The sequence below is a fragment of the Molossus molossus genome, unplaced genomic scaffold (genome assembly GCF_014108415.1).
Source record: "Molossus molossus isolate mMolMol1 unplaced genomic scaffold, mMolMol1.p scaffold_m16_p_28, whole genome shotgun sequence".
In the NCBI taxonomy this organism is placed as follows: domain Eukaryota; kingdom Metazoa; phylum Chordata; class Mammalia; order Chiroptera; family Molossidae; genus Molossus; species Molossus molossus.
Window position 1 is genome coordinate 1,722,404 of NW_023425364.1, and position 16,984 is coordinate 1,739,387.

Genomic DNA, 16,984 nt, shown 5'->3' on the forward strand with positions numbered 1-16,984 from the left:
GCGCCTCCCCCTCTGCTGGCCTGGGGGCCTCTGCGGGTCTGCAGCTGGCCACCTCCCCCTCCTGCTGGCCTGGGGGCCTCTGCGGGTCTGCAGCTGGCCGCCTCCCCCTCCTGCTGGCCTGGGGGCCTCTATGGGTCTGCAGCTGGCCGCCTCCCCCTCTGCTGGCCTGGGGGCCTCTGCGTGTCTGCTGCTGCCGCCTCCCCCGACTCTGACCTGCAGGCAGGGTGTGGGGGTCCCTGTCCAAACCTAGGCACTGCATCAGCAGCCGCCACTCCCACCCAGTCAGACGTCCGCATCGTCTGGCACTGAACAGTCAAGATGGCTGGTCTGGATCTACCAGTCTCACCCAACAGCATTCTGGCCCCTGGCATTCAATTAATAGTATCTCTAGGGCCCTTGGAATCGAGTCAGTTTCTCAGCCTGATGGCCACGGGTCCATTTGGTTTGGTTTGGTTTTGAATTTTTGAGTTTATTTGAACCAGACTGACAAGGCCCAGGAACAAGATCCCAAATCTTCTTAAGCTCTGGCTCTCCTCTGCCCAGCATGGCCTCACCCCTGATGCCTGTGCCCCCGTCATTCCCCTCTGGTGTGACCCTCAGGTGGACCCTTTAGCAGAGGTGAAAGTCAGGGTGGCCCACTAAGGACAGGGCTACGGAGCACCTCGAGGGCGACCGAGCACAGGTCTCGGGCCGGGCCCGACTGTGGAGGGTTATTTCCCATGCATGCGATGGTGCACAGCAGGCCTCTTGGGGGAGGGAGGAGCACCCTCGGCTCCAGTGCAGCAGGGAACCCGGCAGGCAGCAGGGGTGCTTGGGGGCTCCTCCCCCGCCCAGGCCAGTGGCTGAACTCAGGGAACACACCAGGAACAGCTTGGGTGCTTAAAACATGCAGATGTGTTTCTGTGTCCTCCTAAATCAGAATCTGCACAAGAGGTCACAGGCCTGTTCACCACATGAACCCAGAGAGAGAGACCCAGTGACCCAGGCCTTGTGACCCTATCGCACCACATCCCGAGCAGCACTTGGCCACGCTGGCCTTGGAAACGGCCGAGGGGCCATGAGCATGCTCTGGATGGCGTCTGGCCCTGGGCCGCGTCCGGAGGCCTGTTCTTGCTGCCCGTGCTGACACCAGGCTGTGGTCAGGAGCAGGCACCTCGGGGTGCCTCCCACCAGCAGGCAGCAGCGGAGTGATTGGCAGTCAAGGAAAGGAAAGACACTGGAGCTGAAATTCTCATAATTTTAATGGTCAACAGCTTCTGGTTGGCTCTGGATGGTACAGTTAACAACAGACTTGGAGACCCCACCCCACGCACTCACCCCTCAGCTCCCATCAGCACTGCACTGCCCAGTCAGACGTCCACAGCTCAGACTCCCCGTGGGTTACGGAAATCCACATCTTAGTGTGACGCGTTGAAAAACCCTTGGTACATTTGTGATCTGTGCTATTTTTTAAAAATAACAACTATTAAACCAAACACTTTCCCAGGCTCCATGGCCTCATGGAGCAAAGAAATGTTCCTGTGCACTCTGAACACTCTCGTCTCCGCGGGCGGCCGTCTGCTCCTCGCCTGCGGATCATACGGCGTAGAGCTCGTACACCTTCTTTACACAGTACACCAGGGCGGCGAGCGCTATCGTGTTGTGCAGTCTCTTTCTGTGCAAGTCGTCCTTGCGGACCAGCACCACCGGGGTGGAGGAGGTGAGTGTGTGCAGGGGCAGGCGGGACAGTCTGTAGGCGTCGTACTCCACCTGGTACTTGCAGCACGGGTCGAACTGCCAGGAGATCCCGTACAGGGTGCAGCAGGCCAGGCTCAGCACACCGGCAGGCAGGGAGATGTAGTGGGAGTAATCCAAGGGCAGCGCCAGCGGGGTGAAGAGGCAAGCAGTGCCCGCCAGCACGGTGGTCTTGTGCAGACAGTTGCCCACGGTGATCCAGCGCGCGGTCTCGTCGCCGATGCGGGTGGGCTCGATCACGATGTATTTGTACTGGGCTTCTAGGGCCTGCTCCAGCTCGTACTCAAACTGGTCCTGCGCGTTCTCCCCATTGTAGATCTCGTGCACGATGTAGCAGTCGGTGGCCGACAAGCTCAGCCTTGTAAGGGAGGCGGAAGAAAGACAAGTGTTAGGCTGGGAGCACCTGATGAACTTCTGTGCTGAGACCCGAGGAGGCGGCCACTGGGGAGTCTGGGCCTGGGGCTCAGCAGAGGGCAGCACACCTCACTCACGCTCTCTCTCCCTGAGAGCCCACATTCGAGACGATCAGAACTGTTTCCGAAAGAGTAAGATGACGGAAGAGAAGAAGATGCAGGAAAAGGGTGCCCTATCTCCACCTAAGGCCCGTGCTGGGCCTGGCAGCGAGTCTGACGCATGGAAGGCAGGTCTGCAGTCGGCAGAGGACTCCGAGGAAACGCCCCGCATGGCAGCCAAGGCTGGCAGGATGCGAGGTGCCCTCAGCTCATCAGGGCCGTTGCAGGAGGAGGCCTTCAGTGGGCCGGCAGACCCGAGGCGGGCACTGCCGAACACCGCCCTGTGCATGGCTCAAAGGGCTCACCTGTGGCCTGCACAGCACAAGGAAACAGGTCGCTCTTGCCCTGGGGGATGGGAAACTCCTGGCTCGGGAAGAAGCTGCACAAAGCCCCAGGCCCTCCCCAGGCCAGCACCCAGCACATGGCTTGGAGAAAGAAGCCCTTCGACTTGAGAAAAGACGATGTCTCAAGAACAGTAATAACTCTGACACCGAGTGGACACGAAGGACACTGGGATCCTGTGAGGGCCCGCTATGCCTGCCCGTCCTGATCCTGTAAGCCTGGCTGTGTTTACTGTCAGTAAAGGCTTCTCCCACTCACGTCAGAAACACTGCTCACCAGCGCTGCAAGCGGCTGAGCTGATCTGACTCCCTGGGACTAGGAGGGGTGACAGCAGCCTCAAAGCAGAGTCTCACCAAAGGCCTGGCTCCGCATCCAGGCCGGCAACAGGAACCACAGGCCAGGGGCATGCTAGGCCACTTCAGGGTCAGCCAGGCCCAGTGCAAACTTCCCATCAGAGCAGAATCTTCCCCCACCCGACGGGCAAACCTTACTACAAACCTGCACACACCTTGTCCTTTCCATTTGGCTTGTTTCAGCCTGTCCAGATCTTTCTGAATCTCCACACTGCTGTCCAGCACACACACAGTTTCTCCTAGTTCTGTGTTATCTGTTCATCTGATTAGAAGCCTTCGTTAGCCCATCCTCTGGCAGGGATGCTGCCAGACACAGCTCGAGGCCACATCAAGTTCCTAAATGCACATTATTATCAGGCTGTGCAGAGCCGTCTGTCACACACCTCAGCGAAAAGCAGCTCCTTGCCCTGGTCGGTGTGGCTCAGTTGGCTGGATGTCGTCCCGTGCACCGAAAGGTTGCTGGTTCGATTCCCAGTGAGGGGAATTGCTCGGTTAGTGGGCTCGATCCCTCATGGGGGTGGGGGGGCAGTGCAGGAAGCAGCCAATAGATGTTTCTCTCCCACCTCAATGTGTCCCTCTCTCCCTCTCCCTTCCTTTCTCTCTAAAAATATTAAAAAAAAGAAAAAAAAAAAGAAGCAGCAGCCCCTTTCCTTCAGCAACCCCGAGTCTTAGGCTGGTCAGACTGTCACAAAGCAGATGAGGCCCAGGGACCCCCATCTGGCTCCTCGTGATCACTGATCGCCCCACCAAGTCCACACCCCTTCAGCTGGGGCTCTGGGTCTATGTGCTGGGCCACAGCAGGGGGCCGTGACCCACCTGAGCTCCGACTGGTCTGCACAGCCCTAACGGCGCACACCTGGCCCAGCAGTTCAGAGGGCCGCACGCACACACCACCCAGAGGAAGCCGCAGGGCGCTGGCTCTGAGCCCCGCGCAGTGAGCACGCACACTTGGGAACAGGTCACACCCAGCCCTGGTCGGTGTTGCTCAGTGGTTAGAGCTCGGCATGCACACTGAAGGGTCTCGGGTTCGATTCCTGGTCAAGGGCATGTACCTGGATTGCAGGAGCAACCAATCAACGTGTCTCTCTCATATCTCTCTCCCCCCCTCCTCCCTCCCAACCTCTAAGAGAAAAATATCAATAGAAAAAATATCCCGAGTGAGGACTAACAACAAGGAAGTAAATAAAAGGTTATTCCCCTAGAATCTCTGAGCTCAGCATTAAGGTAGTCACAGTCCTCCGTCCAAGATGAAAGCAATCACGTTAGGGGCAAACGCTAAGGAAAAGGCCAGGGAGGGGCTCAGAGAGCGAGACTGTGAGGATGTACCACTTATGGTTCACAGGCAGGAGTCAGCATGGTACAAGCTACTCTCAGCAAACAAGCAAATCAAGAGGCAGGGTTCCACTGCAGTTGGATAAATGACCACTGCTCTCCTGTGGTCACACCACAAGCGAGAAGCCACTGGTAATGGCTGGCAGTGCACCAGGTGCAGTGGGGGGCCCTGGGGAGCCCACTGACAACAGGAGCCACCTGAACACAGCTGTAGCTGGGACCCCAGAGCTCAGGCCGAATGAGCTTTTTTACCCTAGAAGGGAACTGATTCAGCTAGGCTCAGGGAAGTCTCCTAATTAATCAAACCACAAGCCCCAATTAAACTGTGTGCACTGGGAGACATTCCCTGGGGGTCGGACAAGCCTCCCACACATGGGGTGTTGTTGCCACCCCGGCGCCAGGAGTCAGGGCTGCCTTTCCAGGTAAGCTAGTGAACCACTTCTGTGGGAACCACCAGAAGTTTATGAAAGAGGGAAAGTTGGGTTTTCCCTTTGAAGGCCTTTATGGAGTTTTTCCATTAGATTTTAATTCAGAGAGATAAATGGTAGGTCATTTCAATGCCTACACCTGGGCGTGGTTCAGCACTTTACAAGCCAAAAGGTGGCAAAGAAGAAAATCTGGAAGACGTCCCCATGAGACACGAAGGTCACTGGTCACAAGCTGCCTGCCCCCTAGTGTGCAGGGGCCAGAGGAGACGGGCACCCCTGGCCTAAGAGTTCCTGTGTTCTCAGCCAGGAGAGGCAGGAGGGAGACAGAACAAGGGAAGGGGAGGGTCACATCACTCTGGTCTGTGAGTGGAGGAGGCAGCCCTCTGGTCTGCCATCTGCCATGTCCTGTGAACTGTTGCAGGCTGGCCCGCCCGCCGCCAGCGCCTGAAACAAGCTTTCTGGCCAGAGCTCCCTGGAACTCTCAAAGCAACCTGGAGGCCTCCAGGCGGGGGCTACAGAACGTTCTTGCCAAGACCCACGTCTACCTGCGTCATGGAATGCCCTCCTCGGCCCGCATCCAGCCACCCTGCCATGAAGACGTGCCCTCACACCCAGTAGGCAGGTGCAGCTGGGACCACAGCACGGGAAGACTACTCCATCTCAGACACTCCCCACCCCACGCTGCCCACATCCGTCCCCAGCTCCCTGCTGCCCTGCCTCTGCAAGCCCCGCCCGTCCGCGTCCACTCAGGCCCGCCTTTCCAGCCCATCCCAGGGGGTGGGCTCCCTCCATCTCCTGCCACTCAACACAGACTCGTGTGTGTCCACAGGTCTCAGCAAACCCAGAGTGGTAGGAGGCCAGGGCCCTCCTCTCAGGTGCGCTGGTGTCGGCCCACGGCAGAGCGCCCGACAGGAGCACACCGGCAGGCAGCCACCCTGTGCCTGCAGCTGTGGCATCATGACCACTGCTCTAAGAGGCACGGGGCGACAAGGGCGCTCACCTCGCACACACACCCCTGCCAAAGCCGGCCCACCCTCGCAGACGACTCTCCAGTGTGCGCACAAGGCCTGGCCACACAGAAAGAACCTCCCAGGCCCAGCCTCAGTAGCCACCCTGCTGGGACTCACCAGTCCCTCGTGTGAGGCAAAGCCGCTACCCCAACTCAGGACAGGGACGGTTTCTCTGGGAAAGGATGGACTCTGAAGTCCAGGGCTCCGGATGACGCACGGGAAGGAACAGCAAGGCTCAGGGTGAACCTGGACACAACAGGAGACCTTGTCAGGCCACCCAGCCCTTCCACCTGGGCTGTGGCTGCTGACACAGCATCTGGCCCTGCGCCTGCCTCAGTTCTGCACGGCGGACAGACCGGTATTTCGGAACCTGCTGGCGGAGGACACCCTGGAGAGGGCCCTGTCAACACAGCCCGGACCTTGGCGCCCAGCACACAGTGGGCTTTGTTTCTGGGTCAACGGTAACCCTCCGAGGAGAGCACCTATAAGAAGGCTGCCCTGAACCACCTCAAAGCGACACCAGCCCACCCCCAACGTGGGCCCTAGCACAGGGCAGCAGAGTTTTAGAAAAGCTATTGATCCCAGGACTTCCTAAGAGACTGTATTGTAGCTTTTTATTGCAGTTGTGAAATGACCAGTAAGAGAGCACAACAGCCCTGGCTGGTTTGGCTCAGCAGTTGGAGCGTTGGCCTGCAGACCAGAGGCCCAGGTTTGGTTCCCGCTAAGGGCACCAAAAAAAAGAGAGAGCACAACAAAGAAAGTGTTTTAAAAGGAGGGAGGGAGGAAGAGAGAGAGATGCCCTGGCCGGTTTGGCTCAGTGGTTGGAGCATCGGCCCTTGGACCAATGAATTGTGGGCTTGATTCCGGTCAAGGGCACGAACGTAAGTTGCGGTTCGTCCTCGGCCCTGGTTGGGTCGTGTGGGAGGCAACCAGTGGATGTGTCTCTCTCACATTGATGTTTCTCCCTCCCTCCCACTCTATCTGGTGATAAACAGAAAAATATACTTGGGTGAGGATTAAAAGTAAATGAATGAATGAAAAGAGTGAGAGAAAGAAAGTGACAAGCACCAGTGTTCCCCGCGTCACCTCAAGGCATTTAAAAGGTGTGCATTTGCTTTCAAGTGCACAGAACCCCTCCGGACAGACAGACACCCGAGGGCTGCATCACTGGGGAGGAGAGGAAGTGCTCCAGAGACAAAAGGGGTTCTGAAGGGGGCCCCTTTTCACCCAGCGACTTCCGAACCTTTAGCACTTACAGGACAGGTTACACCCACGCCTGACAGCGCTGACCTGACGCTGCGTGCCGAGTCCACAACCAGCCCATGAGCACAAAACAGCCCGCGCTCCAGGGGCTGCTGCAGACACCGCCCGCTGACTGGGCTCTCAGACTTGCCCTTCTGCTTCTGACCAGCCAGGCCAAGGCCCGAGACCCTCTTCTCCCCTCACATCCGCCCTGCAGCCCTCGGGGAGTACTCCTTGCAGCATCCCCTCGAGACAGTGGCTTTCCCAGGACAAGGTGGCCATCAGGAGGATCACAGGACCAATCCATTTCCCTGCGATCTGGGCACCTCTGGGAACCACTGAGCCAATCTCAAAGGAATCTGGGAGCACAGAACGTCACAAACACGGGGCCCCAACTCTGGAGACACCCCCCACCCCCCCACCCCCAGCCAGAGCAGCATGCTCAGAGTGGCAGTCTGGCCAAGTAAAGATGCTGGCACCAGGGCAAAGGCAGTGGGCGAAGCACACGCAATGGACGCCATGCACGGTTCTGACACAGCCAAGGACGTGCTGCCTGGGACGTGCCCAGGAGTGGCTGGGCAGGGAAGCAGGCCCCTGCCTGGAGGTGTGTGGCGGGGATGCTAGCTTCTATTTCCTAAGCTGAGTGGTGCGCATGCTGATTTATTAAGTTTTAAAAATTATGGTAGATTCAAAATGTACTGTCTTAAACATTTTAAATGTACAGCTCAGTACTGTTAATACGCTCAAGCTGCTGTGCAACCCATCTCCAGAGCTGTTCATCTTACAAGTGAAAACCCTGCCCATCAAACCCCGACCTCATGGAGACTAGTCCCACGTGTGAGTGAGCCACACAGCTCTGTCCTTCTGTGACTGGCTTCTTCCACGTGGCAGTGTCCTCAAGGTTCACCTGGTACACAGCGTGTGTCAGAATGTCCTTCCTTTTTACGAGTGAGTAACATTCTAAGGTGTGGACGGACCACATTTTAACCACTCATCCATCGACGGACACTTCTGAGTTCTTTCCACCCAGCTATTGTGACTCTCGCTATGAACAAGGCTGCAAAAGTATCTGTTTGAGTGTCTGCTTTCAACTCCTTTGGAAACATACCTAGAAATGGAATTGTGAGGTCACAAGGTAATTCTACTTCTCCCTGTTGGAAGAACCGCGTTCTGTTTCCATAGCGGCAGCACTGCTCCCAGCCCATCACCGCTGCAGGAGGGGCAATGTCTCCACACCTCGCCCACACTGTCTGGTTTTAACAGTGGCCTTCCTGAGGAGTGCGGTGGCATCTCTGACTTGTACTTTTAAAAATAACAGCTCTGCTGAGATAGATTCACGCACCATATAATTCACCCACTTAGAGTGTACAATTCAATGGCTCAGCACTTTCACCACAACCCATCTTAGGACATCTCATCACCCGGAAGGAAAACTGTCAATCCTTTCCTCCAGCCCGCAGCCGCTCCGGGCAACCATCAGCCTAAGTCCTGATCTGGGCTTGTCTATATGGACCTTTCACGCACACGCGATCACGCAGCACACCGCCTCTCTCAGTCAGCGTGATGTTTTCACGCACACGCGATCATGCGGCACATTGCCTCTCAGCACGATGTTTTCACGCACACGCGATCACGCGGCACACCGCCTCTCTCAGCAGGATGTTTTCACGCACACGCGATCACGCAGCACACCGCCTCTCTCAGCACGATGTTTTCACGCACACGCGATCACGCAGCACACCGCCTCTCAGCATGTTTTCACGCACACGCGATCACGCGGCACACCGCCTCTCAGCACGATGTTTTCACGCACACGCAATCACGCAGCACACTGCCTCTCAGCACGATGTTTTCACGCACACGCGATCACGCGGCACACCGCCTCTCTCAGTCAGCACGATGTTTTCACGCACACGCGATCACGCGGCACACCGCCTCTCTCAGCAGGATGTTTTCACGCACACGCGATCACGCAGCACACTGCCTCTCAGCACGATGTTTTCACGCACACGCGATCACGCGGCACACTGCCTCTCTCAGTCAGCACGATGTTTTCACGCACACGCGATCACGCAGCACACTGCCTCTCACAGCAGGATGTTTTCACGCACACGCGATCACGCGGCACACTGCCTCTCTCAGTCAGCACGATGTTTTCACGCACACGCGATCACGCGGCACACTGCCCCTCTCAGCAGGATGTTTTCACGCAAACGTGATCACACGGCACACTGCCTCTCAGCACGATGTTTTCACGCACACGCGATCACGCAGCACACTGCCTCTCAGCACGATGTTTTCACGCACACGCGATCACGCGGCACACTGCCCCTCTCAGCAGGATGTTTTCACGCAAACGCGATCACACGGCACACTGCCTCTCAGCACGATGTTTTCACGCAAACGCGATCACACGGCACACTGCCTCTCAGCACGATGTTTTCACGCAAACGTGATCACACGGCACACTGCCTCTCAGCACGATGTTTTCACGCACACGCGATCACGCAGCACACTGCCTCTCAGCACGATGTTTTCACGCACACGCGATCACGCGGCACACTGCCTCTCAGCACGATGTTTTCACGCACACGCGATCACGCAGCACACTGCCTCTCAGCACGATGTTTTCACGCAAACGTGATCACACGGCACACTGCCTCTCAGCACGATGTTTTCACGCACACGCGATCACGCGGCACACTGCCCCTCTCAGCAGGATGTTTTCACGCACACGCGATCACGCGGCACACTGCCCCTCTCAGCAGGATGTTTTCACGCACACGCGATCACGCGGCACAATGCCCCTCTCAGCAGGATGTTTTCACGCACACGCGATCACGCGGCACAATGCCCCTCTCAGCAGGATGTTTTCACGCACACGCGATCACGCGGCACAATGCCCCTCTCAGCAGGATGTTTTCACGCACACACGATCACGCGGCAGACTGCTTCTGTGACTGCTTTTTTCATTCAGCAGAATGTTTTCAAGAATCATATATATGGTAGTAAGTGTATGACTTCTCAGAAATCTATTTCTGGTTTAACATAATTTTTTTAAAACCCAAGACAAACTACACAGTGGAGGGTATCAAAGGTGCACACACAAATATGGTCAATAATGATTTTGTTTGAATAGTGGCCTAACAGGTGACTGTAAAATTTAGTTTTTCTTCATACCTAGAATTCTATTTTAAAAAACATAAATAGGTGCTTCTTTTATAATGGCAACATTAACTATAAACCTTTTCTCGAAAAAAATTATTGTTCAATAGCCCTGCATCCTTGGGGTGAAGAGACCAGGGAGCCGGGGGGCTCCAAAGCCAGGGGGCAGGCTGCCCATGGCCACTGCAGCCGCTTTTGGTGCACAGGGAGCAAGGCCGCCATCTCAGCACGTCAGCACAGACGGCTTCTCCCAGCTGGTGTCCTGTGGTCTCACTCCTGCAGTGCTGCACGGGAGGGTGCGAGGCAGAATTCCCTTCCCGTTTCAGTCGAGCAAGCACTGGCCAGGCTGCCCTGCAAGCCACCATCCGTTTCTGGTCATGCCAAACTAGAACCAAATATAACCAGAGTGGAGGCACTTGCTCTAGGCTGCTTCCTGGAGCGGGCCCTGGGCACACAGGCAGGACTGAGGTGTGAGCTCCCCTCTGCAGCACAAAGGTGCTGATTCCGAGCTCCTTGAAAGCAGAGTGTGTGTCTTCCTTCAGCACTGGCCCAAGAACGACAGGCATCAGCAGAGGGACGCTTGGAATGAGTGGCAGGAGGAAGGCAATCACAGTGATGAAGATGTGCGGCAGAAAAGTCACACCAGGTCCCTGCCACGTTGCTTTCCACCTAATGAGCATGTGGCCACTTCATCACCTGTGATATGGGAGGTGCTGGGTTCTAGCTCTCCCCCGTCTAGGGAAACCCGCTTCTGGCTGACCAAACGTCGCTTCCTCCAGAGTCGAAGAAAGCGGTCCAGCTCTATCTGCGCATGGAAAGCCCAGACAGGACAAGACGGCCCAGGCATGGAGCCCCAAATACCAAGGTCAGTTCCAAACAGGCCAGAAACCCCTCCACAGGGCACCGACAGTCTCATCTGCTACACACCAGAGAGCACTTTCCTCCCTGTGCTCTGGGAACAGGGACACAGCACACCAAGTGTGGGATCAGGAGGCCTGGATGCAAGCTTCCTCCCAGCCACTCACTGGCTTTGTGTCCAAGGGCACACCCCCTGCCACTCTGAGCCAGCTTCGCTGGTGTCAAGTGGGGCAAAGGCCTAGCTCTCCCAGAGTGCTTCAGCAAAGATGGGATGGGGGCTGGGTGTCAAGCCAAAGTGACAGCTGCAAGCACCACCCAGCTGTTTAAGTAAAATTAACATGCTCAGTTTCTCAGACACACGAGCCACATCTCAAACGCTTGGAAGTCCCAAATGGCTAATGGCTACCCTAACAAACATCACTGAGTCGAGAGCTGTTGCGAAGACTAAGGGATTATTGGCTTTCCCCAAAAACTCTGTGGCCCATAAAGTTGCTGCTGGCGCCAGGGACAGAACAGTGGCAGCTGGGAGATTCCTGTGTGCTCGCTCTGTGGAGTACTTTCCACCTCCCCCAGCGTCCTCACTCACTGAGGTGCATGTGTGTGCGCACACACACACACACACACACTCACACGGGCTCAGGGCAGAGAAGCCGAACTCAGCCTTCCTCTCACCTCCCTGCACATAAGATCACTCCTCTCCAGAAAGCTGGACCTCAAGGACTATGCCACGGAAGCACGAAGCACTGCAGTCAGAGATCCAGACTGCTCGAGCGAATCAAGGAAAACAAACCTGGGAGTAAAAGGATGCATCCCCGCAGATCCTGACCTACAACGTCCAACTTCTGGGGTCAGCACATGTGGCTGCCGGGTGGGCCCCGCCACCCTCAGGGCTGTGCAGGCTGCTCCTGTGTGGTCATCAGGACCAGGAGGGAGCAGACATTTCTACCACACACCAGAACCACAATGAGAGTCTTTCAAGAGAAATGAAACACCGCAGCCCTAAGGTTCCTCAGCTCTAGGAGGAGAGGAAGCATCAGAACGAGGGGCATGTGTGCTGCAGCCCACACAGCTCCCGACCGTCTCTTCAGCTGGATGGAAATGAACGCACCACCAGCCATCCAGAACCACACCCTTGATTCAGAGATTAAAGCAAAGCTGTGAAAAGTTCAAGTGTGAAGGAATAACGTGTGCTGCAGAGAGATGTGCAAGGAGCCCCTTAGAACCAGCTGCCTAAGAATGCTGCGCAAGTCGAGGTGGTCGGCCTCAGACGGTGCTTTCACCCTGAAATCTGAGCATTCAGTCCAGTGTGCCCAGCCCACTGAACACTCGATCAGCATCAGATCGAGCGCACCTTCACATGATGACAACAATGGGAACTGAGAGCATGTGGCTGTACTCACATTCCGACAATCACGGAGAACTCAGGGACGCTCAGGGGCCCTGAGAGAATGAAGACAAGGAGCCCAGGGGACAGGCGGGACCGTCTGTGAGCTGATCCGGGCTGGCACCCAAGTGGCAGAACACACAGGCACCTGCACTGTGCCTTCCTAGATGGGCAAGTGTGTCTCAAAGACGTCGACAGGCAAGTGGCAATCTGTTTCATGTGCTCGCTGCCAGTGTGCTGAATTTTGGACAAGAATTCAGGTTACAGTTCAGAGTCTGATGTTCTTCATTACAAACACTGTTGATTTCCTAGATTTAATAGAGTGGAGAGAAAAATCAACATGCAAGAAACTTTCATTCTGCTATTTCCACCCCTCTCTTACTTCAGTCTAGACCAGCACTGGCCTGTGGACAGGACTGTCTGACTGGACATGGTCTGCATCTTGGCTATCCACCATGGTAGCCACAGCCACACGGGGCTGCCAAGCACGTGAAGTGTGGCTAGTGTGACTGAGAAGCCGAATTTTTCATTTTACTAAATTTTAACTAATTTAAATGTAATTGCCACACGTGACTGGTGGCTGCTGAAGTAGCAGAGCTCTACACTCGAGAACCAGGGAAAGCAAAAACCCACACACTATATTCCCAGCCCGACCACCGTTAGCACACAGCCGACCACACTACTTCTCCTGGACACTCTGGCACCGGGACCTTGGGGCACCCGCCTGCTCTAGAGTTAGCAGCCACGCCCAGTGCCTTGCTCTGCCCCAGCCCTACACCAAACCAGACAGTTTCCTTCGGTTTCGGCATAAAGCAGATTCCAACCTGGTGTGTGCAGCAGCTCAGGGTCGTGGTCTCACAGCGTGGAGCTGAGACTTGAGCCAGCACAGATGTGACATGGCACAAAGTCATTTCTGAGAGCCATGAACAGCCATCTTTCAGTCAAAGAGCCAATAACGTGCTCCGGCCTCATAATCCATGGTGCTTGCCAATCAATTAATCCAGCCTGCCCCACCCAATCTTCCCACCCACTGAGCAGGAATGGAGGTGTGCCCAGAAGTTAGCTAGTTGGCAGGGGTGAGGGTGTGGGAGGATTATGTTTCCATCCCACTCAGCATGGGAAGCTCTGAGGGAAGCCAGGCTCCCCCAACTAAGGCCTCCCAGCAAAGGCAAAGGAGTCCCTGGGTGTACCCCTCCCACCCCCACCACACCACACCGCCTGGAAGGCAGACAGATGGCACACACACAGGGGTAACCCCCAAGAGTGCATTCTCTAGAAAAAGGAGGTGGTGTCCCCCAACCACAAAACCAGATGCCCATTCCTGGCTAACACATCTGCACTCTGGGCAGAGCCTTCAGTCCCAGGCCAAAGGGTGAACCTGACACCGCAGGAAGCCAGGCAGGTAAAGCAGTGAGTCAAGCTGTCAGGTGAGGAAAGATGAACTAGAAAGCAGTTGACTGACCAAAAAAGCCAGCTTTTCAAGTAGCTTGTGTGTGTGTGTGTGTGTGTGTGTGTGTGAGAGAGAGAGAGAGAGAGAAATTTTTCCACTTGAAAGCACTGGCAACTAAATTAAATTCTCTTAAAAAAACTGAGGGTCTATAACTAAGAACTGGATTCTGTTTATGGGCTGCTGGTTTGCAAACTCAGTTTTGAATTAATGATGGTCTCGAACCAAGGAGGACAAAACCCCCAAAACCTGATTTCTTAAATCACTGAAAGCTCAGCAGCCTCTGCAGATGCCTGGGCCTCCCCACATGGCCCTGCCAGCTGTTTCTATGCAGTAAGGGGCAATGCCTTTCTCAGTGACACGCTCAAGTTTTCTGAACAGGGTGTTTCTTATTAGGAAAGAATTCATGTTTGCATGGAAGGTCTTAAAAACGTTTCCTAGCTTTTAATACCATTGGAAAATCATCGAGGTCACTTTTTTTATTTCTTTCTATGGCCGGATCTAAGAAATGCAACGTGGGAGTTGAAAAAACAAAAACATCTGCTTGCCATTCACCGCTTTTCCAAGAAACGGGAACTGCAGGAGGACAGCGCTGGGAACTAGCTCTGCAACGCCAGCGAGCCCCAGGGCCGCCGCGAGCGCCCGGAATCCTCCGGGCTGGCCCACCTGCGGGCGACGGGGTGCCCAGTCCGGAACCGCCGGAGGAGAGGAGCCGTGCAGAACCGAGCCGCGGACAGGAGGGACAGACAGCTTCCCTTCCTAACAGGCCTCGCCCAGAGGACGAACTAGCTCACGAACAACGACGCCCCTTTCTCGCTGAGCCGCGCTGCACCAACGCTGCGCTGACGGACCGGGCGTCCGCGCCAGGGGACCCCCGATGCACACCCCTCCCCAGCTTCCGGTCGAGCAGCCGCCAGCGGCTCCCAGCTGACACCTTTCCAGAGGCAAACACGGCCCGTTCGCCACGGAAACCACTGCGGCCGCGCCTGGGAGGAGCCAGGTCGCGGCGCAGACCCCTCCGAGGAGCCCCCGCCCGCCCACGCGGGAAGGTCACTCCGAGGGCCCGCCCCGCGTCGGAGTCCCGGCCGAGGAAGCGCGGCCGTCGGCCCGAGCAGGCCGGGGAGGCCGAGGCCGCCCGCAGACGTGCCGACCGAGCTGCCCGCCCGCCGCCGGCCCTCCGAGGGCGCCTCCCCCGCCCGGAGCCACGTCAGGGGCCGCGAGGGCCGAGCGGGGCCGGCGCCACGGGAGCCCTGGACGCCGCTGGGCGCCAGGCGGGTCCCCCGGGCCTGTGGATCCGACCCCGAACCCTCTGCAGAGGCCGCTCCCGCCCGGATCCCACCTCGGCCTGGACAGGAGCCCCGTGTGCCCGGCGGAGGAACGGGAGGAGGGCGGACGAGGGGGACCCAGCAACCAGGGCAGGGGGGCCCTGCGGCCACGGGAGGCCTCGCGGGGTCCCCGCCCCCTGGGCCACGTGCCGGGGGGCAGCTGGCCCCGGGTCTCACCTCTCTCGGCCGCTGCCGCCGCTGCTGCCCGGGCCGAGGCGCCTCCGTCCCCACGCGGCCATCTTGGAGATCTGCGCTCGCAGAGGTCTCGCGCCGGGCGGCCCGGGAGCGCGCGGGTGCGCGGGAAGTGTAGTCCGGCCGGCGGCCCGCGGCGGCTCGCAGGCGCGGCCCGACGCAGCCCGGACTACAACGCCCACAATGCCCCGCGCCCGACGGCCCGCCTCCCAGGGCCCTGGAAAATGTAGTCCCAGCCCAGGCGAAGGCCTGTTGGGGGCACCGTTCCGGAAACTGTTCTCCCGTTCCCGCCGGGAGTGCGGCGCCCGTCCGCTTCCTTCCGGTGGGCGAGGAGGGGCCGCAGGAGCGTGTGGAGGACGCGGCCTACAACTCCCAGCGTGCCTCGCGGGCGCCCGGGCCGGGCCCGCGGCCCGACGGCCCCGCCCTCTCCGCGGCCCCTGTCTCCCTGCTCCAGGACGACATCGCCTTCCGCGCGGCCTGCCTGCCCCTTGCAGCCGCCCCTGGCTGTCGAGGTCGCGGAAGGTGGGGGCGCCCGCCCTTTCCCCAGGTTATCTGGATTCCAGGGTACTTTGCAGACAAGACAGATGGCCGGGTCCCAGTTCCGGGGGCGGGGGGTGGGGGGTCCCTGCTTGTGGGTTGTTGGAGCAGAACAGAACTGAAAGAGCAAGAACAATATGCGGTCAGTGCTGCCAGGCCCCTTGGGCCACCACACAGCCTGCTCCCCCTGTTCCTATCTGTGAAGGCAGGTGCTCAGCGATCCTCACACCTGTGGTGATCGCTTGTGATTCGGTAGCTATTATCACAGGAAAGGAGCAAGGGAAGGCCTGGCATTTGGGCAGCTTCATCAGGAAGCTGCAATTTCACAGTCCCCAGGGAGGGAAAGGCTCCAAGAAAGGGAAGGTGGACCATGCCCAGCCAAGGGGGTGACTAAAGGTACTTACCTGTAAATCACACCTGGGGACCCGATGGCTGGCCAGAATGGGGTGGCCACTGCCAACCCGGGAAACTCTGGGAATACCTAAGCCCCTTAACAAAGGAGTTCGCTGTCTTGTTGCTCTGCTCTTGGGCTCCTGGGCTGTCAGACCACTGCTCAGGGCTGCTCTCTGGGCTCTCTTGCATTCTCCCCAACCGCCCACAGCCCTGCGGGCCCCACACACAATGGACGAATGGACTGCAGCTGGCCTGATGCTGTATTGGACCAGGCAAATATGGAAGGGACACTCTGGACCCTGGCTCTGATTTTAGCCCTACTGAAACCCCGGCTAGACGTCTCCTATTGACTGGACTGAGAGAAATGGGACTTTGAAAATCCATGGGTGTAATTCCACAGAAATAGAGCTTTCTACCATAAGGCATCCTCCCTTGGGGACCTCCGGAAATGCTTATTCCAGTGGTACTGCAAGAACCCCACCTCCATGTGCAACCAGGGGAGACAAGCCCCTCTCCTGTCCTATAACAATGGGAGCCCTGCACAGGACCTGGCATTTTCCTACCTGGACACCTGTAGAGGCAGTCAGGACGGAGTAAACAAACCCAGTGATTCCTGGATTCCTAGAGACCTGTAGGCTAATGGGGGGGGGGGGGGGTTGCCGTTTTTGCACTTCTAGTCCCTCTCCTGCTTTCCACAGGCAATATTGCTAGACATTAATTGGTTTGTAAT

The 16,984-nt window shown here is 57.3% G+C and overlaps 1 protein-coding gene across 3 annotated transcripts; it reads right to left on the bottom strand.

Annotated features, from left to right (window-relative positions):
- Positions 1-1,251: 1,251 nt before the first annotated feature.
- TMEM11 (transmembrane protein 11) lies at positions 1,252-15,379 on the bottom strand. 3 transcript variants are annotated; one of them, XM_036278450.1, is made up of 3 exons: positions 15,310-15,379; positions 12,377-12,668; positions 1,252-2,092 (listed from the first exon to the last, which is right to left on the bottom strand). In XM_036278450.1, the coding sequence occupies exons 2-3, from the start codon at positions 12,577-12,579 to the stop codon at positions 1,576-1,578; spliced, it is 720 nt and encodes a 239-aa protein (XP_036134343.1). In that variant the 5' UTR covers positions 12,580-12,668; positions 15,310-15,379; the 3' UTR covers positions 1,252-1,575. The 3 variants fall into 3 exon arrangements, with proteins under 3 accessions (XP_036134343.1, XP_036134341.1, XP_036134342.1); XM_036278448.1 differs by lacking the exon at positions 12,377-12,668 and having other exon boundaries at positions 15,310-15,373; XM_036278449.1 differs by lacking the exons at positions 12,377-12,668; positions 15,310-15,379 and adding an exon at positions 3,097-3,286.
- Between the last annotated feature and the right edge of the window lie 1,605 nt (positions 15,380-16,984).